This window comes from Tetrao urogallus (genome assembly GCF_951394365.1).
Source record: "Tetrao urogallus genome assembly, chromosome: 4".
NCBI lineage: Eukaryota > Metazoa > Chordata > Aves > Galliformes > Phasianidae > Tetrao > Tetrao urogallus.
Window position 1 is genome coordinate 31,851,319 of NC_136817.1, and position 25,170 is coordinate 31,876,488.

Sequence of the window (25,170 nt, forward strand, 5' to 3'; positions counted from 1 at the left end):
CATCTTTTTTGATAGAATGTTTAGTTTTGCTATGGATTTCTACAGGACCAAGGATACCAGTGATGTCAAATTCTACACACTTTCAATCACTGTTGTGATTTACCATCAGAAAGAGGAAGTTTAGAACTTGTTTTTATAACACATATGCACATATGGAATCAATCCCCAAATGACATCTTTGCTGGTACCAGCTTAGCCACATCCTGCTTAAGGTTGAATGTTGTCTCAAGATTGCATGATCGCTGTGAGACAATGCAGTGTGATATAACAGAGCATGAAATTCTGCCAGGAATATTTCAGGATCACTGAAGCATTGAGAAACAACAAAGTCACAACTGAGTTATGCAGTTCCTTGTACCAGGAAGACCCAGCAAATCAAACATATACACCATAGAAGTGTCAAATGTGTTACAGAAAAAAAAAAAAACAAAAAAACTTAATAATGCTTAACAAAATCATGCAAGTTTAATTTTTTGTAGGCTTGAGCCCATTCAGGCAGTTTGATTCAGAACCAAGTCTTCAGAGTTCTCAAAGTTCTGATGAAGTCTCAATACTGAAAAAAGCAAATAAATCAGAAATCTAGGGATGATTCCTTCCAGAGAACATAAGCCCCTCTTTCCAGCACTGGTCGTTCTAAGATGAAGTCAGACATTGATACATACACAATAATTTCAATATTAAAACTGCCTATTTTGGAGTGATACTAAGTTGAAAAGGATACAGCAGACAGAAAAAAATAGAAGTACTTCATAGTCATACACTGAGTTGAAGTCTTGCTGTTACTGACAGTTATCTGAAATTACTTCAGCATTTGAAAGAACAGTTACATAGAAAAAAACACAGCGGATAGATATCAACTGCAACAAGCTACTGTATATGTAAAATGGAATTTATACTGCCAATGTGCTGATTACTCATTGCTATCAGTGCCCTTCGTGAGAGATATATTTTAAAATAAAGAATAAAGTATTTTGTTTCCTTCAGTTCTAAAGCCTGTTTCCCCCATCCATGGCCTTTGGTTATTGGAAGTATTTGCCCTCAGACAAAACACTGATTATTTTTACTTATATTTCATGTCACAAATATAAACCCTACCCTGATTATTGTGTTAGCAGGAAACTGTCATTAATTTTCCCCATCTTCAGATTTGCCTTAGTACTACATCACCAACAGAATATAAGCACCAATTTTTTTTTAATTAATTTTTTTCTTTTCTAGTGATTCTCACAGAGTCTTTAACATCTTCAAACCTAATCTGGTATTTTTTTCACTTTTGTAAGCTGCTATATCTAATCAGGACAGGCGTGCTTGCCAAATCTCTGTGCTGTGGCTCCTAACTCTCACTCTGCTGACAAACGGATTTCTGACAAATATGAATCTATTCCAGACACACTCCGTCCTTCAACAACAATTTTGGAAACCTGAATCAGTAGCAGTTATCTTTATATTCATGTAGAACTTATATAAGAGGAAAAAAATTAGAAATATATGTGCCAATAATAACTCGCAAAGAAAACTGCCTACCTCGTATTTCTACCATAAATCTCCTGGTAAAACCTTTCACACCCATATCCAACAATAAACATTTTTCTGCAGCGTGGTTACAGCTTACTTTTCAGTCTGACTAATAGCTCTGGAAGCAAAAGCAACTAGAACTTTGTTCAGTAACTAGGTGGGACCCGGGCCTGAATGGGTGATGCACCTACAGTCATTTTAAGCATTTTGTTTTCATTGCAGCCATTCAAAGGAGATGCTGTTATATTCAGATCCCTTAATTTCACCACTGATTAAGTGCATCTTGCCTGTTTTCCTGGCCCTCATCTAGCAGCTGGTGAATGGTGACAGCCACTGTTGCAGACAAAGTCTATAATTATTCTTAAAGTGCAAAGTATCGCTTCTTTCAAGTGAACAGCATTTTTGTGACACATTTTATTTTAGCATTTGTTCAAACAAGATGTTTGACGATTAGTTTAATGTAATGTAACCTACTATTTTGCTAATTCAATTTCAAATCCTCTTTTTTTTTTTAAAATCAAAACTTTTCTCTATGCAGTAAAATTTTCTCAAACTGGACTTCACTCTCGAACCTTGACCTTTCCATGCTACTACACTAGTAGTAACAAAAACAGAAGAAAAGGGGAAAACATTCCCACTTTTCCACAAATCCAGCCACAGAGGAGTATCTTCTTTGTTCTGTACAGCCAGAAGTTGTTTTACACCTTGATGAACAAGACTTGTTTTTCTATTCTACCTTGAGTAACTCTGTATCTCATCATCCTCTTCTTCCCATGTCACACCATGTCAGCAGGGCCAACCCTCTGAACCCAGAGAGTCGTCTGTGATGTCAGAGTCAGCAGATACACCCTGCCTCCCTGGGACCCGAAAGAAAAGCAACCTCTGGAAGTAGGTCACGTGTGACAGCAATCAGATTGTTCATTATGAGATGAGGCTGACTTGGGCTGTGATTGTCCAGACGTGTAGCTGGGTCTAGAATAGACCCGCAAGATTGGTGCAGCAGCCTTGTTTTCTTCCACTACACAATGCTCTGTTGCCTCACACAGGACAAAAGAATTCATAAAAAATGTTAACTTAAAATCAGTTTGACAGAACTTTCTTCTGATATATTTGCTGAACCCACTGAATTGTGCTACTGGTATGTTCAAAGGCATTCATTAGGCTTGGGAGCTAATCTTGCTGTTCTATATTACCATTCTTCTGTGTGCTGCCAGTTTAGTCCTTCTTCACCTATCTTCAGACTACATTTTTCCCTCTGTCTTGCTAGCTCTTTAGGATGTAAAAATTATTACCAGTGATTTAACAGTTTTTCAAACTAGAATGTGCTGCCTAGTTTGGTGACTCTCTTCAGTATTTGACAGTAATGATACAATACAAATTAAACTTACCAGTTGTGTTAATTCTGTACCTAACATCTAACTCACTGGCCAATTTGCATCCAGTGTGCAGCTCAGCCTGCCAAGAGTCCAAGCAGCCATCAAGCCATCAAGCAGCAGCAGCTTGCTTGGAAGCCTGATGTATCTCCTACACAGGTTTCAGCTGAGTGGTTAGTGGAGAGCCCAACCAGAGATGAGAGGAAGAGAGTGCAGGAAAAAGATGGATGAAAAGGGATTACAAGAGAAGGTGAACCTGGCACTGTCCTCAATCAAGACGTAGACATTACAATCCCTTTAGAAACAGAGATACCTATTACTCACAGCAGTGGCAACCCTACAGCCACACTGCTTGCCTGAGGTGAAGAAAACAGACCTGAAGGAGAGTGAGTGTACTAATCCGCAGGCCTCTGGCAAACCAGAAGATCTGAAACTTTCCTATCAGAAACCACACATACAAAGACAGTGTGTGTCATACCCAGCATGGCAGGCAAGAACAGTGTGATCCCATGCACCTGCAAACATCATCATAAACTCTTCACAGAGTTTAAATTAGCCAGCTGCTAAAAGCTAAGAAGTAAGCACTGACTTTGCACTTAAATGAGCTCAGCTGAACAGTTCTTAAAGGCAATAGGTGCCAGAGAAATAACTGGGATGGAAGAAATTAAGAGAGCTAATACCTGGTATAACATCAGGATTTGAAGGATCATACTCATCTCTAGTGTAATCAATTTAAAAGGAATGCCATGGCAGTAGTTTCATTACAGCCATGTAATAGCAACAACTGGAATTAAGGTCATGTAAGTATTCCCATCTGTACTCACACCTTTCAATTGTCCATAATTATCTTCCCAAAACTTTCACACTGCAACAGAAATTTTGCCCACTAGGACAAGAGATTTTCCAGAAGAAAAACAAATTTGGAGAAAAATCCACCTAGGCATAAATACAGAGAAGGGCTTTTTTTTTTCAGCCCCTCAAAAGGTAGGCTTTTCCCACAAAAATTACTCTGTCCCCTTTGTTTTTTAAGCCACAGTAATATGTAAGAAGTAGAAATATACGAGCAAACAGATCTTAGGATAAGATTACTTCTAGAAAATCTGGAATATCTCAATAGCCATGCAGTCAGGTTACAACTGCCCAAATGATGCTGATCACACAAGTACTGAAATTGAATTCTCCCTCTTGATAACACCGTGTTTTAAACAACCTCTTTCTTGACCAGTCAGATTTTGATCTCAGTGATATCAGCTCACATCTTTAATCACTTCATTGATTTAATTATCAGCTAACAATGCAGTAATTCTGGATCACAGGTCTATAATTAAGATAAGATTCTACCCTTAGTCACACACACTATCAATAACTGCCCTTTATTTCATTTTGAATTCCTTTTTCCAGCTCACATTCACATTCATTTTCCTTGTGCTCATTTTATACCTTTTTTCTTGCTACATACTGGATCTGAATTTGAGTTACTTTTTTGGGGAGAGTGGAGGGTGTAATGATTTTGCAACTCAGTATATGCTTATTAGATCTTCTGTCTCGATTAACCAAGGTGGGGGAGAGGGGGCAAAACAAAGAAAAATTAGTTTGTATGTGTATAACTTAAGAAAAATCACATTGCATGAAGAAGTTAAAGTATCCCTGATTAAATTTAAAGAAATATTAGGCAGTTTGTTGATGAGTGTAACCACTTCATCTTGCAAATTCATGCTACTGAGGTAGACAGATTTCAAACTGACAGAAATGATGAAGACCATTCAGCTGCAGCTTCACATACTACACTGCATCAGCTCCCACTAACATCTCAAGAACATCATGTTTTCCTTTTTTTTTCCTTTTCCTGTGAAAACAAGAACTGGAATCAAGTCAACAAAAAGAAAGCTTCTCAGTTTCAAAAGCAACATTGTGTATGCTTCTACTGGCAGTCGTTGTCTTCTTTTGATTTCAATGGGAATTCCAAAAGAGAAGGTTTGTTTCCTCTCTCAGCACAACAGCATTCCACCTATGTCTTTAAGACCACACCTGCAGCGCTCAGCCTCAACCTCTAATTCCACAGCTAAACAAACAAGCTGTCAAACTGTCACCTTGCCTACTGGCACACTGCCATGTTTCCCACTTGGCAGAATTAACGAGGAAAGCTGCTTTCTGCTTTGTTTTCAACCTTGGAAACAAAGCCCTCACCCATAGAGGGCACCCTTATCGTATCCTGCCAGACCAAGGACAATACTTTGTTTCTGTAGGAAGCAGTCCCTTAAAATGAGCTTTTCAAACAGAAGTTGTGAAATATTCTACATTTATTTTAGGACTGCTCCTCTCAGTACTCCTTAAAGATATTTCATAAGAAGAAAAAAGGATGGTTTTCTTTTTTCAACATACGCTATTTTGGAGAAAAAGAGAGTATTAGAATTATAAGAAAATCTCTAATATTATTCATTAGAAAGCTTCATTTTTCTGTCTTTACTACAACAGCCATACTTTTAAATAACAAGGAAAACTTTCAGTTGAAATTCTGACCTTGGCACCTTCTATCAGTACTAAGCAGATACTTCAGTGAGCATATTCTCACTGTGCCTAGGAATGCTTCATTTTAAATAAAGACATTGGGGTTATATTTAAAAAGACTACGAAATCTCTTTTGAAACTTATTACAAACAGCAACATTCTTACTTAATTCACTTTGGTGCTGCAGGACACTTCCTCTGAAAAGTCTTTGGAAAGATTTGGCTGCTGAAGCTAGCGTAATTTCTTATTCTGTGATCTAACCAATCTGTCTTCATTTTCCTTCTGTGTTTCAGTGGCTGAGAGGGAAAAATGTATGATTTACAAAAACAGAGGGAGTAAGCAGGGAAACAATATGAGAAGGAAATGGAGCTACATGGTACCTTTAGTGACCACTGCTTTAATTTGCTGTTAAAAAGAGAAGTTCAGTTAGGCTCCCTTGAACTTGAGCACACTATTTCTCAGGGCATGTTCAGCGTGTTAGACATTACAGCCTTCACAGCCTGGCCTCCCAGAGCAAATGCAGTCTTAAAGGACTGTTTCAAAAACCTGCTGGCTTAGATTTCTGTTCTTAGCAAGCTGACCTCTAGACCCAAGGAACATAAGGCACTGATCAAGCAAAGCACTTGCTTCTGGTGCACGTCTGTAGAGTCTTGTATCTATATGTACCTTAACACTACGTGGAAGGTGTGACAGAAACACCTTGTATACAGTTCCAACCAACTCTGCAGATAGTTCTTGGTTCTGAAGCACCTGTTTCACATTTCTCTATCTTGCAGATATACTGTTTCACTCTCTAGGAAGACCTGTCTCATGTCTGACCCGTAAAAAAAAAAGCCAAGTCTTGTACAAGAGGAGTCTCATATACCCACTCCCCTGTCACACTTCTAAGTTAGGCTCTATCTGAATTTCTCTCAGATGAAAAGCATAGTCAGTATGTCTAGCTTTGGCTATGCAGATGTGAAAGTAAGCTATTTACAACACAAATAAGAACTATATCAAGTTTATAATTGAATATAAAGCAGACAGCTAGTCCTTTGGTTAGGAGAACCGTCCCATTGAAGGCTAATCTAATTGCCAAATAAAGCTATTGGGTGTTAAAGCATAGAGGTGTTAAGTATTTACACAACAGTTGAGAGAGAAGGCCACACAAACTCACACATGAAACCTCAGTGGGAGAAAGGGACCAGGTGGGTCATTTCCTGATCATCTGTAAAGTCTCAAAAAATTCTTTTCTGTCTCTAAGGGACCTCTCTTTGGGTTTTGAAGTAGCTTTATATGGATTTGGCCTTTCAACTCTCCAGCTCAGTTCCCTATTTGTACAGCACAGACATTGGCATCTATGGACTGGAAAACTGAGGTGTACTTCGGTCATAATTGAAATGTGCCATAAACACAGGAAGTTCTGCACCAATACGCGAAGGAACTTTTTCACAGTAAAGGTGACAGAGCACTGGAACAGGCTGTCCAGGGAGGTTGTGGATTCTCTTTCTTCAGGGGTATTCAAGACCTGTCTGGATACCTACTGTGCAGACTGCTGTAGGGAGCCTGCTTTGCAGAGGGGTAGGGCTCTATGATCTCTGGAGGTCCCTTCCAACCCCTACAATTCTGTGATTTTGTGCCAAAACAGCTGAGAATCTGCAATGTGCCACTGAGGATGCAAAGGACTAGTCAGCTCCAATCCCTCTGCCCAGATCCAGACAGTAAGTTTTACGTTGGTTTTAGATGGTGGTGAGAAGAAGGAGAGCCCAGGTACCTTGTGGAGGGTAAGATGGCAGGGAAGCTCATGTTAGTTCACTCTGTGGCTTGAGGTACTCATGGAGGGAAAACACCTTGCCTCTCCCCCAGCAGTCCAATTTGTCAAGGAGGGAGCCATGCTACACTCCTACCTGAGGAGTATCTAGCCACCCAGCCCACAGCCTGGCTTACAAAAGAGCAGGAGAGAATATGGGACAGTGGTCAGGGCAGATCTTCAAAAGCAAGGGAGAGTACAGTGCCTAATGCAAGAGTCCACAAAGGGAGTCAGACATGTGGATTAGAGGAGGGAGAAGCAGCCAGACAGTAAGGCTGGCCAGAAAAGTAGGCAGCAGGGGGATACTAGGTGCCCAGGAAAGGAAAAAGGTGTAAACTGTGCTCAAAGAGGGGAAAGTGTCTGAAAGACAAATAGACATCTCTCTTTTTCCTACAACATCTAGGAAAAAGAATCAGAAAGTTATTGTTGTGATGAGAAGGGCAGATAGGTACATTTGCAAGTCATTGGTGAGCAGAGTAAAGGCTGGTATTTACTCTGTTGAGCAACCAGCCGTGTACTGAAGGGGACACAAGCCATAGTTGCTTAGTATCCATTAATCTCTCACAGTTAAACATTCGCCTGCCTTTGTCTGAAGCAATTGTCTTCAAGAAGGTCTTGATGAAGTGCTCATTTCAACTTCTCTTCAACACACAACTCTTTCCATTAGTGTCAAAGACAGCTTTCCACACTGGGCAAAGACAAGGAACCTCCGTCTTTCTCCCTGCACACAAGGCAGTTGGCACTGCTGTCCAAGATCATCCCAGTCACTTGGATCCATACAGAGCTGGCTGTCTCAGCTCTGGCTGCAATTTGGGGTGCCAGGGGATCCTTAGTTAAAGAAGCAAAGCTTAGAGCAGGGCTTTGGATATCTCCCTTGAGATGGTGTTACTAATATGGTGGTTAGGACCTCCATGGAACACTTGGGAAATCTAAAAAAGAATGAATAGATTTTGTGGGAGAAGAAAAAAAAAGCAAGCTGGTAAAGGAACTAGAGAAAACCAGAGGGTACAACAGTGAAGGAAAATAGTAGCATCTAATATGTGCACAAATTATTCAAGCAATAAACAGTGGCTGCAAATGTTCCCTTTGTATTCAGTTCAAGAGCAAAGGGTCCGGCACAGTGCATTTTAGGCTAGGAAGGGAAGAATGACTGGTCCATCCAGAAAAACAAGGAGATTGGCAGACTGGAACGTCTCTTTCCACAGCAGCATTCAGTCACGTTTCTCTTGAAAGAGAGCACAAAGGGAACCCTTACAACCACTCAAACGAAGCCAAGCAAGAAGCAGACAGCTTTCATCATCTGTTCCTCAGTCCCCCCAGCTCCACCCCACAATCCATTTTCCAGACTTTCCAGTCAGCCCTGAGATGTTGACTGGTACACTGGCTTCATCAGCTCTCTGGCATGATCTCCCTGCACTCCCTCCCGCCTTCAATGAGATAAGAGAGTTGGGAATGTCACACAATGGGTGTTACTATTCAGCTGTGGAAATCAAAGCAAACACCAGGATGTTTTCTGCAGGTACCAAGGAAGGCACGGGATGACCTATCAATGGGATGAAAAGCCTATTTCATGGAGAAACTTCAACACTCAGAAGAGTTCCTTTCAGGGTTTTTCTGGGAACAAAGGAGGCTTCATAAGGGAGGGAACAGAGAAGGGAACACTAGCAGGGAGTTGCACTAACTCAGGTAATTTGAATGCTTTTGATTATCAGAGATGATTCACTTCTGTTCACTCTGCACACGAAGTATTGTGAAAGATGCTACATTTATCTGCATTGACTCATTATTTCACAACATGGGCTTAAAGTATTGTTCCTACTAACGATGACAGGAAGGATTGGGCACCTAAAACTCTGAACTTAGTTGGGGTAGGACTACAGAGGGTTTTGGTAAATTTAAACTCATCTATCTACATTCTATTAGAAAGATGGTGTGAAAACAATGATGATGAAAACATACGTGTTCTGAGGCAGCTGTCTGCTAAGAAATCAAGAAGATATTTCTGTCTCTAGGAAGACTGCTTTGATTTTTATCACCACTGAGTTTTGCTTTGACAGAAACAGATTCATGGGGACCATACTGTTATTGATTAGTGTGTGGAGTCACTAAAAAAAAAAACCAACAAAAACAACAAACCTTATGGACAATTCTCAGTCTCATCAAGCAAAGAACTCACCAACTTTGAGAGAGCAAGGTAAAACTTAAAGCCCGAATTACAGTCAACTTGTAAAAAAAAAAAGTCACAGGAACTAACGAAAGGCAACTGTCTCCTGTATGATAGTTATAGTTTTGCTTATCTGTTGGAATTAATGTACTCTGAAATCATGTTTCTTACTGCTCAACCAGCACTGGTATTTATCGTCACTACCATCAGAAGTTCCCAGCGCACACACAGGAGACAGTTTCTAAAGCACTGACCTTCTTTCAAGTACTTGAATTAATAGCCAGGTTCAGTGGACATTCTGACTGTACTGGACACTGTCTGAAAGAGCTTCTTAGCTAAAATTAGTGATTCTTTGCTGAAGGAGTCACATTTAAAAAAAGGGGAAAAAAAGGTGACAATGAAGCAGGAGAAAGGGATTCAACTCTACTCAAGCGTTGTTCCTCAAAGACTTCTCAGCCCCTTCTTTCCTCCTAACTCAGCAAGGCACAGTGTCTCCTCGCTCAGGGAGAACATTCCCTCTCCATGGTCCTATCAGAAGGTTAGAAGCCTGCAATTATTAGGTAATAGCTGTCAAGTGGTAGCATAAACGCAGCTTATGTAAGACTGTGCATACAGACATGCACCAGAAGCAGATCTTGTGAAATACAATAGAGTAACTGGTAGTAAAAGGGGACAGAAAGGAAATAAGTACAAAAAAAAAAAGGACAACTTGACTAAGATCTCCAAGAGCTAGGAAGAGATGCTAGCACTGTCAAATCCTACTTCTCCAATACAATGTTCACAATGTGTTGTGAATAAATGATATGTCCCTACATTAAATGATAGTGGGAAGCAAAACATTGATTGTCTTATTAACTGAGTATCTGTGCAAGGTTGCTAAACAGGGGTAAAAGATATGTATCAGACTCTAATGAATGAAATACAAAAAGATACAAGCACAATCACATGTTTATTGCTGTAAAGAGCTGAACTCTGTAATTATCATCTGTAGGGAAGCGTCTCAAAGAGAAAACAAGAAAGGAAATTGCAATCTATTTATTTCCATATGAGCACCCTCTGTTATTTGTAGGAAGGTTTCCCAACAAAACATACCAAAGAAGCAGGAAAAAGGCATGTGTATTGTTTTCTCAACACCAGTAGCAGTCTGACAGATAGAGTTCCCCACCCCCAATTAAGGAGAGGGTGTAAAAGCATGCTTCCCTTCAAGACAGTGGGGCAGCAGAAAAGCCAGAAAGCGGTGCCAGGTAGCTGGATATAAGAGGAAGGAGAAGGGAAATGATTTGGTGCCTGGTGAACTTTGTCACGAGTGGTTGGACTCTTGTGTGCCTGGTGCTGTACATATGTGTGTAAGGGCATACAGCACTCAGGCTCAAGGCAGGGAAAGAGAAGGCACGGACAAATTATCATTGATGTAAGAGGACACAGAATATTATCAATACCTACCTCACCACTGCAGTGACAAAGAGAGGTGATGTGCTAAAACAAGTTATTTGGGGACTGTTTAGTCTGCCTAGTATGACCACAAATTTAATGCTACTTATTGCTCATGTCTGCTACCCAGGGTTTTAGGGCATACTGGAAACTTGTGGTCTAAATGATGGCTGTTCACATTAAGGCTTTTCTATCATCACACAGTCCTTAATAAAGGAAAGGCTTGACAGTACCAACTTACCAGTCTCTCAACTCTCTCGCTCAGGTCTCTAAACCTTCCTGAGGTCTGTCTGGACAATTCATTACTGTACTGGATGTTGGTGATTTTTATGTTGCCACTGTAATAGAAGAGCTTCTGATCTGTAGAGAGAAGAGGAACAGGCAATACTCACAGTGTACCAAGAGCCATGAACTTAGAAGAAAGTCTGGGGGTGACTAAGTAGATGTCTGGAGAGTGGATAATCCTTCACTTGTACTCAACCCATTCAAATAAAACTTCTAAAAGCTAGGAACCCAGGAACAAGAACTCAGTTCTGCTGGGCAATCTATGCCAAGCAGTGACAAAAAAGAAAACCCAGTTTCTCCAGCAGTTACTTTTGTGGCCATCGAGCAGCACGTTGGGCTCAATGCGCACAAGATCACAAGTAGCTTCCTGCTGGTCAGCTACGCTCCTTCCTGGCCTGCACGTCCACACAACACTGAACACTGGGATGCAGTTACTGGAGATCAGGGCAAGAGAATGGGGAAACAGCACAGATAGAATTGAGTGGAAGGTTCAGCTGTCACTTGCTTAACAAAGGCAAGAAGACTCATGTGTTGACCTCATCCAGAAGTAGATCAAGAGGAAGATGTAAAAGGAGTGAAAGCAAGTGAAAGGTAACAGAAACCACAGCCCTAAGCACACTGCATAGCAGGAAATGCTCCTGAGAAGAGATCTGCAAAGATGCTAAATGAGGATGGAAAGAGCTCCAGACAATGCAGTGGACTGATGAAAAACAAAATCTCAGCATTATGTGCCCAAGCACAAAGGAGATGCACTAAAGACAGGAATAGAACAGTGGTAAGTTCTGTAAATCTTACCATATGCCAGAAAATAAACTAGGAGACCAATGGTGATGGCTGCTGCCAATGCTGTTCCAATAACAATTAGAGCAATTTTCCACGGTTCGAGATGTCTTATTTTGATGGATGGTTGATGTATTCTGGAAAAAAAAGAAAAAAGAAAAAAAGAAAAAGAAAAAAGAAAAAAGAAAAAAAAAAAGAGAAGATTTCTAAGAGGTATTTTTTAATTTTAAAAAAAAAAAAAAAAAAAAAGATGCAAAAGTTTTCTCCCTTAACATCAGTTGATTCTTCCCAGCAGTACTGAGTTCTTATCCAACATCTTTAAAAATGAAACCATGACTTAAGACTATTTTGAAGTAGATGCTGAGATTTGCCAGTCACAGAATCCTGGCGTAGACTTTGATTTTTACTTTTCTTTTTCTTCTTCTTTTTTTAAGGGCTCATTTACATATGAGTCCCAGTAAGAATTTTTTAATGTGATTTCTGACTGAAAATTACTAAGAATAAACTGCTATGTTCATTTTTCAGCTAAGTGAATGCTTGCGGAGCAATGTAAGCAGCTTTCAGTAAGTTAAACAAGCTGGTTATTACAACACCTTTGCTCCCAGAAGTTCTTCGTGCAACAAACTCATTAAAAAGCATCCCATTATTTGTACAGTATGTATATATGCATTATCCAAAGTGTTCAGTCTTTTTTTTTCCTGCAAAGTAGGACTGGACAACAGTAACAACAGAAAAAATAGAAACAGATTTTGGAGAGATTGCTTGTCCTTCCTTTTTACTCAGGCTAAATCTATAAGCAAAGACTAGCATGGTTCTAAGTACATTCACCCGAATGGATGAAATGACAGGGAAGGGCAGAGATAGTGAGTGGACAACAGAACGCATGTAAAAAGCCTTGCCAGGTACTTTTCTCTGCTGTGCTCTTAATTACAAAGGTGTTAATCCAAATTAACACATAGCAAGTCAATAGTCAGTAGGTCAGTATGAGATTTAGACTCTCTTAAACTAACTGCCCCCAAAAGGTTATCAGAGCAAATTTTGCCTACAGCCATGAACCCAGAGACATCTTAAGCCATATTTTCAATGATGTTATCAGCCATTACAAAATACAGAACAGGAAGGAAGGGTTTTTGGCTAAGAGTCATTGCTACTAGAGCCAGCCACCTCAGGTGCTAATGTTCATACCTTCAGCTCAGAGTACATCTGGGAAACAAGGCTGTGGGGACTCAATCCTGAGGGTACTGCAGAAGTTCTCACATTCATAATCAAGTAAATACAGCTTGCCTCTGGAACATCTATGAACCTTAAGTTTAAATGCACTAAAATTGAAAATCTTTGCGAGGATCTGCTGCAGCGGCATCCTGACAAAGTCAGCAGGCATGTTGTGCACTGTACATCAGAAGTAGGTTCTGGCACTTCATTGTCATTTCTTTTTAAAGCCCTAACTACTTTAATGTTGCTTGGAAAACATCTGATTCAGACTGAACGTGATATTTGCTTGAGTGAAAAATGGAAGCTTGCTCTCATTTGTCACTCATATCACTTCTGATGTTCCCTGGCTTTCCTGTCTAGCATTCCCTTCACTTCTCCTAACCTCTAGGACAGCTTATTAATTAAACTCTCATTTTGACTGGTTTCCTTTAAAGTGCATTTGTGAATACACAGCAGAAAAAAAAAAAAGACCAAAAGTAAACAGTTCTATTAAGAATTTGGTGATAAGCAGCTCCAATTTTATTTCTGAGCCTACCAAAAAGAAACTGCTTTTACACCAACCGCGGAAATGAGAAACATGTACGTATAAATGGTCAGGACTTCAGCTCATTAACAAGAAAATTCAAGAAATATTTCAATATACTAACTTTCTGTGATAGTCATTGAGGCTTTGGCTGCTCAGTCTCCTTTTGCATTTTTTCCTCATGTCTCATGTTACCTTTTTTATTAAGCCACACACTCCTTGACAGATCAACTCACAAGTGTTCAGACTCAGATACAAGAAATTATAGGAAACTGCCCCTAACTTCTTTATAAACTGGTTTTCCTTTCTAGCAGACAATGATCTTGGTTATTAGAAAGTAAATAGGAAATGAGATCATTTAAATAGTTTGAAAAGAGAGTTTGTAAGCATTTTGGTCAGAAAATTGATTTTAAAAAAATCTAAGACCCATATCTTCCCATCTCTAATACTATTGTTTTTACTACCTGTGTTTATTTAAAATTTAATGCCAAAGTTACTTAACCAAGCTTCTAATGCTTGCTCACCACTATGGTGCTTGGAGTCTGATTTCCATAGGGCATATTCATTGGCCAAGGCAACCTTTATGAATAGGTCACATTAATTCAGTATCTAATAGGACTTATTATCAGCTTATTATATGAGAAGTCTCAAAGCTCTAGTAGAGTTAGCAGTAGCTCTTGGGTTGAATCACTAAGTCAGTGGTGAGTTCAGTTTTAATTTATCGTGTTTTATTTTTCCCCTGTTGCTCCAACAAGCAATCCAAAGTAACATATTTCTTCCTATGCATTTACGACAACGTGCTTTGCAAATGTTTCTGCCATGTCTGAAGTGAGACTAGGTTGAAAAAAACCCAACGACAAACCTACCCGCAACCCCACAACTAACTTGACACAACCAGCTCAGACTCATTATCTTATCTTAGACAGTTTCATTTTGAAAAGAAATTCTCCTCCTTAAGCTGAACAGAAGGAAAAGCACTCAGAAGGTCTTTCAGCTATAATCATACTGGCATAGCCCCAAGCCAAAATGCTGGGTTTGAGAAACCCATTTAAAAGGCTGAATGCCAGCTTCACACCGCAGATGAGTGTAAAGAGTAACTGCCCGTTGTATAAAAGAAAGAATGGTATCAGACCAGAAGTAACTTGGCTGGGATGCAGTTATATAGACAACACCATGTAATGTATTATAAACTTTCAGAATTCTTTTGCAAATAGTATATGGTTTTTTAAAACCCTTATTCTTAATTTATTCCTTTCAAAGTTCCAAGTTCCATTTAGCAAACAGAAATCCTCATCTGGAGCAGTTACTCACATATGTAATCTTCCTCATCCACACGACTTCACTTAATTCATGAAACCTCTAAGCTGAATTTCCTCAGATAAGCAGATGTTTGATAAACACATCTCAAGATAACCACTTAATATAGGTGAGGCAGTTTTGGGAGAACTTGTTACCTATGAGAGATGTTTTCTAGTGGGTTATCGAATGTCCTTTGTTTTTTATGCTATAAAAGATGACAGTTTAAGCCGATCCCTATGGTTTTAAAATGGGCAGTATTTCATTCTTATTTAAGGTGCTATGAGAAAAACTGATAAAAAGCATTTCATCAGCACTAGCAATAATGGTGCTACATGAATGCACACATAATAGGACAGTGACAGCATCTTAATCTGTTTACTGGGTGTACGGAATACCACAGTAGAAGAGCTGTACATACATCAGCTCCTGAAGAGTTCCACAAGTCTGATATAACAGACCAGCCTTTCTCCTTTGTTACAGTTTGTGTGCATGTGACAGCTTATATCCACAGAGAGTTTGGCCCAAAGCATTCAGATTTCCCTATGGTTTGCTGAATAATTCCATGCTGAATAATAAATTTGTCCACTTTATAGTTCATCAACAATTGACGGGCTGAGTAGTTAAACAGTAAGATGTAATGATCTGGCAAAATTTTTTCACTGAACAGTGAACATATGGATAAGTTTCTTTGCAGGACAAATGCTGCTGAAATCAGAGGTTTCATAGCCAGGGGGTGCAAATGAGTGAAGGGCAGTCCTCCAATGACAGAGGAATTCAGCAACTCCTACATTCATTTCTGTATGAAATCTCTTCCTGTTATCATCAAATCTGTCCACAGACCACATGAAGTTGTCAGACTGTGGTATCAGAAGTCAAACTAAACCATCCCAAGCTTTGTGATAACAAGACTTCATTCAGAACAAAGATCTCTGTAATAAGAAATACAGAAATGGACAGAGTATGTGATGGAAATAGAATGCCTTAATTTAAAGGTTTCAGCTGACCCAAAATGCACTATCATGAGCTATGAAAAAGTTAGTAGTGATGCACTTTTGCAACACTCTCTCGTATGAACAGCAGAGACCAGAAATGCAATTGATACTATACTGAGTCTTGCTCAGTTAATGAAGATGATGAGATTTTAAGACTCAGGGATAACTTCTTTGTCATTCTGTTTTGCTATTTGAAAAGCTCAGAAAATGAGTGTGTGGGAAGGAAAAACAAACTAATAATTCTCCTGGTATCAAATCAGGTGTGGTACGTATCAGAATTTCACTATGATTTTCTGGAATCAGAAACTAGACTGGGGCAGACAAATAAAGAAGTTTCTGTTTGACACCATGCAGAAATATCTGCCTCCTGCAGTAATCAAGCTTAACTCCCATTAATGCCAATGCACCATGACTGTCCTTGCACCAGGGCTGGTATTCATTTCCTGCTACACCTCAGCAGTCTGTAATTTATACTTACTTTGCCCACCTACTAAATGACAAATTGGTGCAAGTGGCACTGCATTTCCACCTACATATTCACTTTTAGACTAACATATACAACAGTAGCTACTGTGCACCTCATCTTGTCTGTCCACAAGATCTTCACAAGGAAGTTGAGGTAGGTCACTGCTCCATAGACCACAGGGCACAGCAAAGCAGAGGAGGGACAAGACCAACAAGGCTGTCCACTCCATCCTGTTTCCTTAGTAGCTTCGCTTCCTGAAGGATCTTATAGAGCACACGTTCCAGCTTAGCTCAAACTGCTGTAAAAAGAGGCATCCTGGAACTGGATAAAGTTAGTCTCTTGTTAGAGACTAGGGTACAGCGTGATGCACTCAAAGAGCAAGTTTCACAGTTGCACACACAGATCTATATCCCTGGCCAACAAAGATCTGGACATTTAACAGGCTACACTAGGTCTCTGATTAAGACCAGGCAGTCTTATTCCTTCTCCAAATATGTAAATATATAGTTATCCACCACAGATTTCCCCCACATACTTAAGATTTTACAATAATCTAAAGAACTATTTAAACAACTAAATCCTTTTCTTACTAAGAGACAACCAAAATGGACTTAAATCTTCTTTAACTACTCTCCAACAAACTGTTATTAAAATTATTTACACCACTGTTGATACAAAAAAAGATATAGCAATTAGACTTCCATCTAACTAGAAAAAGGAACAACTTTTCATTTCTGCTAGGTAGAGTATTCTCACTTATTTTTCCCTCTTTAGGTAACATGCACAAACAGGTATTCACAACTGATGGGGATTGCTTTCCTCACTGTCAGGCAGCACAGCTTTAAAGGCATGGATGCTGAGCCAGATGCAAGGTCTTTGGGTCAGGGTCCCACTAAGGATCAGAGTCAAAAGCTGAACTCAGCCTCCTCCTAGTAAAGTCAACACTATAACAAAACATTATTCTTCATAGGAAAAAAACCCAAACAAAAAAACCCAACAAAACAAATGGACAGAAAGAATAACTTTTGTCAGTCCAGAAATAATGTTGCTATTTCAATAAATCCAGAAATTATGTCTTGTTTTGTGTTTGTTTTTTTAATACTGAGGTTGGAAAAATAAAAGTATCTTGCAATCGTCCACAGCCTTTCGCTCAACGTAAAGGCAGTGAGAATATTGTGGCCATAAGCAATCATACAGAAAAATTCAGCCATCCAGCCAAATCATAAGGGTGCTGGAAAAAAAAAAAACAACACTTTTTTTGGGAGGACTGGCTAATTCAAGGGAAGCTGAGTATCTCCTATTGTCACTTAAATCCAGGAGCCAGAGCATTAAGCAGAAAGAACAAATGCCAGGTGGCCTACTGAACATATATGTTTGGATGCGCTCTGATTGAAAACAGTATTACAGCTGGATTTTTTTTTTTTTTTTTTTAAAGTACACAGAACTTTCCAGAAATGTCTTTGAGTTACAATAAAACAAGACTAAGAACATCCAACATCTCTGTTTAAAATCCTTTAAAATAGAAAACACCTGGTCACTATACCCAGGAATCATGGCTTTTTCCTTAAAAACTCTAAGGACAACCTGGAAGAATGAAAACCCACAAGGTATTCTCTCCTTACGCAGCTATGCTGCCTTTGCTGATTTAACGTGGGACCTTTATATGGACGGGAGAATAATACTGCAACTAGACCTGATCAAAAGGTATGGTTATCCCAAATCATATTATTAAAATTTGCTTTTGACACAAAAGAGCTTACTGAATTCTTCATCATTTCAATAATATCCCGATGGGGGCAGGAGAAGACAATTATAGGGAGGGAAAGATAAGCTTCAACCTAAGCTGTCACATCACCCTTCTAAACAGAAAGCAAATCTTTGTGCTCCTGGCCATGCTAAGAAAGGATTCCCCTCTGCATTTCTCACCCCAACCATACATTATTCTTTTCATGCAAAATAGTCTCCAAAGTCTTCCCTTCAGTCTGCAACTTACTGTTTAGCCTTCCTCTATCACACCCTTTCAGGTTGTACATGTTGGATAGATCCATGATGCCCTCTACCTCTAAAAGGATGAAGGTGGGCAGAGATCCAAGGAGGTTTAAAAGCAGACAAGAAAAAGCAAACAACATCTTTTTTAGATCTGTTTACGTCCTTCACTTCTTAAGTTCTCTCATAAGCAACATCCCTCTACCTCCACTGCACCTCTAAATCAAACCTACTGAGTTAAAACACACCACCTACTTTTGAAGATCCCATGGTAGATCCCGGTAGGTCTGGTAGCCCTTCTGTCCTCCAACGAGGGCTTGACTAAAGTCTGGACTGCGTAGTGAATGCTGCTGGAAAATGCAGGAGTCGCATTGACTGGTGTGACGAGAAGGGAAAGGCGTTGAATGAAGATCCTTCATTGAGGCACAGCTGGCGCAACACCCAGCACCCTGTGGGTTATTGCAAAATAAGAGAGCAAACTTTGGAATAAAAACAAACAGAGGTAAGCATGGAGTCGATAAGGAGACTCTAACCTTCTGATCAGCTCAGCATCAAAGAATTCCCCAGGCAGAGATGGACAGAGCAGATAAACCGGCCCAGGCAAGAAGACTTGTTCTTCACCACAGCAGAACAGGAAGTGTGTTAAATTTCCCTTTCCTATCACTCCCTTTCTGTCCAACTTGTGTCTTTACAGCAGGCCTTCTGGCTGGCAGCACCTTCTACCATACACTCACTGTAAAAGCCATAAGGGAGAGCCACCGCACTGTCTACACTGCTAAATTACTTGCCTCTTGAGATTGCCAACACAAAAGCTGAACAGAAAAACAAATACAGACATAAATGGCTTGGTCAACCAAGCCTAACCTCCCTTGATGCTCACTCCTTCACAGTCGTCCTGGTCTCCCCTGGCACCAGGGACATGACAACTATAAGTATCCAGCCTCCTAATTATACATTAGTCATTTAATGGTTGGCATAACCCCGCCTGTGGAAAATGCTTACTCTGTGAAAAGGGCCACCAATCTCCCTGGAATTCCCTTCTTCCAGCACAAACATGGCTCTTCAGAGCCAGCTGGAAGGGAGAAAAGTAGATGTTCCCTGGTGAGGGATTCTGTCCTCACATCTGAATAAATACCCAGACTAAAGAGGAAGATGATCAAAGACCAAACTCCTTGATTCCAGCCTCTGATGCACTTGGATTTTTGCTATAAAGTTTGAAGTGTTTGGCTTTCCAATAACCTATCGAGATTTCAGTCATTTTGGTGGGAACTCTTAACTTACAAAAACCTGAGTAACATTGGGGTAAAAAACGATAGGAGTAAATTTCCACCTTGCTCTATCTAGTCCCCTCTTTCCCCAAAAACATCCACTCACAGGCACTTCAACGCAATATGAAGAACATGTTCTTCAGACAGTCTACTTCTAGGATAATGGTGAAAGCTGTACACTGCTGCTGCACAGTATCTCCTGTTTTTCTGACTCTTTCCATTGCTTGGATCAAAATTGCTTTTTTTTTTTTTTTTTTTTTTGACTTCTTGGCTCCCTGTAGAAAAAATACTGCTGCAGTTACCCACCTTACACAAAGCTTTAGTGACCAAATACACAGTTAGCTGTCTCAAATACTAATATTCTCCTGCTGACCTTCCCTTTTACTTCCCACCCAATACCATAATTTTCTTCAAGAGCAATAAAATCCAAAGAAAGCTTACGAAGAAAAGTAAGTTAAAGTAAACTAAGTTTAAGTTGGTTAAAGGAACTTCTTGCTCCACCCAGAACACACATGCACATCCACAGGAACTCCAGCATTCCATCCTTACCAACCAATTGAATTCAGAGATTATTCAAAGTATGTTTAAATCCTTTTGCTTATGTTTTTTAACCTTATGATCACAAATTATTTCATTCTTACAAAAAACACATCCTTGTAAAATATAAAAGGCTTAATTAAGCTTGGGATATAAGCCAAAGAAGCACGTAGCTATTTCTTCCCAGAATGGTCAAGCTGAGGCTGTGCACAGAGGTCCGCACACAGAGATAAAAGAAGCACTGCTAGTGGGTTAGTAACATTAACTTCTTCATTAGTGTTGTGGTTTTACTCAGCAGGCAACCGAGCATCACACAGCCTTTTGCTTACTCCCCCCTTTCCCACTAGAATGGGGAGAACCAGAAAAAAAAAAGTAGAACTCAGAGTTTCAGATAAAAACTATTTATTAAGATGGAAAAGAAAGGGAGAAATAGTAGTAATTATACTTTTATGTGTGTGTATTTATTTACAAAAGAAGTAATGCACGATGCAATTGCATACCAGCTGATGCCCAGACAGTTCCCAAGCCGGCTGCTCCTCTGGCCAACTCCCCACGATATTATAGTTTTTTCACATGATGTCATATGGTGTGGAACATCCCTTTGGCCAGTCTGGGTCAGTTGTCCTGATTCTCTTCCCTTACCAGCTCTTTGTGCCCCCCCCAGACTCCTTGCTGGCAGGGCAGGACAAGAAGCTAAAACATCCTTGGCTCTGTGCAGCACAGCTTACAGCAACAACTAAAATATCGGTGCGTTATTCTCCTAAACCAAAACATAGCATCATACCAGATGCTATGAAGAAAATCACCTCTGTTTCAGCTGCAACCAGGATAATTAGTATTTCAAGACCACTAATAATGGGCCCTGTGTACCCTAGGCCAAGCACAGCCTTGAACTATTGACAGCGTACAATGCACAGAAATTTCCCCGATGTTCCCAGAAGAGCAAAGGCCAACTCTACCCACCTGGATCAGGTTAAAAAAAAAATCCCAGCAGAATTTTATTTTAGCAAAGAGCTAGAGCTGAAAGCAAAAATTACTCGAGATCTTAGGTTTTGCAGTGAGATCTCCTGAAGAAAGAGTATTCATTAGAAGAACACCAAGCTGACAAGGGTTTCAAGAGGTAGAACTACAGCAAGGGACTTGGAAAACAAATACATGTACATCTATTAATTTCTAAAGCTCTCCTCAAAAGGACAGACTTTCCTGTTTTTACTCCAGAGCATGAACAGAGATATTCCAGAAACGTGACTTGGTTTCGTTAGGATCAATGAATATTTTGTGATCTGCCTAATCATTAAAATAGATGGCTTTTTTTTTTTTTTTTGAACAGTGAAAAATAAAGACATACACTTGCCTATGTCAGAACATACAGAAGCTGTTTACACATACTTGTCCCACGAGAACAACAGGACACAGGCCAAGAAAAGACAATCATTAAGGAACAAATTTCTTCATAATAAATTAGCAAATTACAAAGTGCTTGGTATTAGGGAGTTATTCAGCAAACACAGGCAGTAGCTTTTTGGTTGATACTAGGGAAGTAACAGAGAAACTAGCTAACAAAGTATAGGGTGGAAATGAGACAATGTGGGCGCACAGGATTTGGTGAATGAAAGTGCAAAAAGATGTAATAACAATACCTTCCATTTAACCCTGCAAAGTCAGCCCAGCCAGTCAGACAGTCTGCTTGCCTAAGAATGCTAATAATAAGCTGTCTTGGTTTATGTTTGCATGCTCACATAGGCTGCATGACTGTTGAGATGGAAAACGCCTTGACAGAAGGCCATTGGCCAGTCCCAAAGCAATAACATCTTTGGAATTCATAAGCAAAGATATTTTACATAATTGTCTACCAGTTATTCAGCCGGGCCATGAATTTCAGATCACAGGCATTCAGGCATTATTTTCAAAGTGAGAAGTGAATATTCCTGCCAGCAATATTTAACAGAACTGACAGAAACACTGTTAAAGCACATGGCACTGATCAACTTGAAATAATTAGACCTGCTTCAAGCAGACAATTACCTTTGAATGTCTCTTCCAACCTAAATTACTACATTTTTTGTAAGTACCTGGTAAGAACAAATAGACCTGCTTCACTAAAATTCTTCCCTAGGAGACACCAACTCATTTTCCATCAGCTCATCTTAACAGCTCAGTTGTAGCTTCAGGTCCCTCTCCTCCTGAAAATATAAAGGAATCTAGCATTTGGCTTTCAAAATCTCTTTATACTTCTTAACTTCAGCTAGAGACACGCTATATTCCTTTCCCCTTCTGAAACATAAAAACAACTTATTGTCCCATCCTTTTGTTGGCACCTGAAATTCCCAGCCAAGACTTTTAGTAACTGATAAGCAGAAAAAACAAACATGTAATTTCCATTAGAGGGATGGAATGATTCTCTAGAGCAAGTGTCAGGGCTGGGAGATAAGCCAAGTACTTTATCTTGAGCCATGAAAAGTCACTTGAGGCCAAATTTTATTACGTGCCCATACAGCTTTGAGATACTAAGTGTGCAGAAGCTCTAAGATGTTATAGCAATGGCCTCAAGCTCTCAGGTATGCTAGATCCTGCCCTGGTTGGTTTCCAAACAGTCCCTTTTTCCGTGCCATACAACAGAAACTGCTACACCCGTCTGCATTGCAGCCAGAAAGGCCAGCCCAGAATACTGGCAACGCCCTTAGACAACAGAAGTCCCCCACTTCCATTATCATTAAGAAAGAATTCATAGCCTGTCACCCCATTCAAGACAAAAAGGTAACACATATGTACCTGTCTTCTGCAGCTGCTCAGCCAGAACTGCTACTTGGTACAACGAAACAGGCCAGCCCACATTTTGTTCCCAGGGTTACCTAGCAATCGGGCTAAGAATCCACAATGTCTAGTCACTGCACAAATCCTCTGCTCATAGTCAAGATGCAGAGCATCTCCAAAGAAATGTGAGGTCTTTATATGGTTGGATCAGGGCTAAAAAAAAATAAAATAAAATGAGGTACATTAAGATAAAAATAAATTCACTATCACCTTACAGGTACTGCACAAATTAAACGAACAGTATCATTTCACACAGCAGAAAGACTTTCTGGGACCACTGACGCAGCCTGATAGCCCATACCTGTCAATACTGAAGAAGCATTTGGATGATGCCCTCAGTAATATGCTTTAACTTTTGGCTAATCCTGAAGTGGCCAAGCAGTTGGACTAGAAGATCTTGGAAGGTCCTTTCTAGCTGAACCATTCTATTTTATGTCTTCTCTGCAGGAGACAAAACACCCCAAACAAGACTTTCTTATGGCTCTATGTTTCCATAAAATGGCTAGCTTAGATCTGAAGGCTCCAGGGAGACCTCATAATGGCTTTCCAGTACTTGACAGAAGTATATAAACAGGAGAGGGAATGACTGTTTACATGGGTGATAGTAATAGGACAAGAGGGGATGGGATTAAAATAAGACAGGGGAGGTTTAGGTTAGATATTAGGAGGATTTTTTTCCAAACAGTGTGGTGACACACTGGAACAAGTTGCTCAGATGCAGGTTGTAGATGCCCCATCTCTGGAGGCATTCAAGGCCAGGCTGGAGGCGGCTCTGGGCAGCCTGGTCTAGTGGTTGGTGACCCTGTCTGTAGCAGAGGAGTTGAAACTAGATGATCTTTGAGGTCCTTTTCAACCCAGGCCATTCTATGACATGATATAATGATATGATTTCATATTAGTTCTTAGCAGCTAACTTGCCTCCTGAAAGCCAAGCTGCAACTTGCCTTTTTGAAACTCCTTCTGTCACAGTTATTTTCTGTCCCAATTTACTTTGCAGCAGCATGCAAGACTTGAAGTGCGGTTCTTGTGAATAGCCACGTGGTCTTTGAGGCTTCTCATACTAATGCTGGAACATAATGAGTATCAAGCCCAAGACCTCTATCTTATGGACTTTTCAATTCTGGCTCCCCTTCCAGTCAGACTTTAAAGGCTGAGTAACTAGGAAGAAAAACTCTGCATGCTTTTGAGCAGGACTGCTCTGTAGCAAAATTTGGGTCCCAGTTTGGAATACTGTAGGTTTGGTGTCCTTAAGTGAGAGCTCACACTTGGGTAACCCTCTCTCTACCTATTTGGCACAGGATAGCTTGTTTTCCTCTCCATGCTCTACTACTTTCATTGGTTACTGTATTAGTGGTAATACTGCCAGATAAGCTGAAGACAACAGCCCTGGGTACTACATCCAAAGAAAGTACTGGCCATCAGCATGAAGATGGCCAGGTGTCAGTTGTCCACAGGTTGTTTAGCGCACTTAGAGCACTAGAGCACTTAGCTGTCACTGGAACCATCAGGGCAGACAGCTTGTCTGAGACAGTACTACCCAAGCCTCTTAGCTCAAATCCAGCCAGATCAGGTTGCTCAGGATTATGTCCAACTGTGTTAATTAATGTCTTCAAAGATGGGGAGTCTATAACTTCTTCTGGCCATCTGTTATAGTGTTGAAAAGAAGTATTTCTTATCTTTCTATCATCCTCTAGTGCAGGATGGATGGTTTCTTAGTACCAGCCTGTCATTTGGGTGATGGTCTGTCCACTGGGTAAGGATGAGATCAGTAACAGGTACCTTTGGTATGCAGGTCAGCTGGTGTGGAGTGCCAGACTGTCTGGGTCACTCAAAGGTTGCAGACTGAACGTGATCCTGAGAGTCTAGGGAAGGTCAGAGATGTGTGACAATCACAGGCAGCTGACTGCTTTTGAATTACAAAGAACCATCTATGATCGTAAGAGTTCTGGATACACCAAGTTGATGGCACATCCTTCCCAGAACCAGAAGGTTAAAAGCACAAGAGCTGAGGGAATAACCATCAAGCAGCATAGCACAACCTTTCAGATTTATGTATTGAATTTCTTCACTTTTCCAATAATCAAGTAAATCAGAAACAATCCATTATTTCTTGACCTATCCAGGCTTACAGAAAATAAACTCATCATACTTTCAAATGAAAGTTTCACAAGTCTCTTTTCTGTCTTTAGAGAAACTGCTAATTTGCATCTGAGTAAAAACCACTAGCA

The 25,170-nt window shown here is 40.1% G+C and overlaps 1 protein-coding gene across 1 annotated transcript in view; it reads right to left on the reverse strand.

The window, feature by feature from the left end:
• The window catches only part of LOC306945904 (transmembrane protease serine 11E-like), a gene marked incomplete at both ends in the record, with an annotated part of 37,117 nt that extends 18,375 nt beyond the window's left edge, over positions 1-18,742 (reverse strand). Inside the window, 3 exons of the mRNA XM_079534767.1 lie at positions 11,022-11,140; positions 11,861-11,982; positions 18,579-18,742. Of these exons, the coding sequence (XP_079390893.1) occupies positions 11,022-11,140; positions 11,861-11,982; positions 18,579-18,742 (405 nt within the window). The remainder of the gene's footprint in view (positions 1-11,021; positions 11,141-11,860; positions 11,983-18,578) is intronic.
• Positions 18,743-25,170: the final 6,428 nt, after the last annotated feature.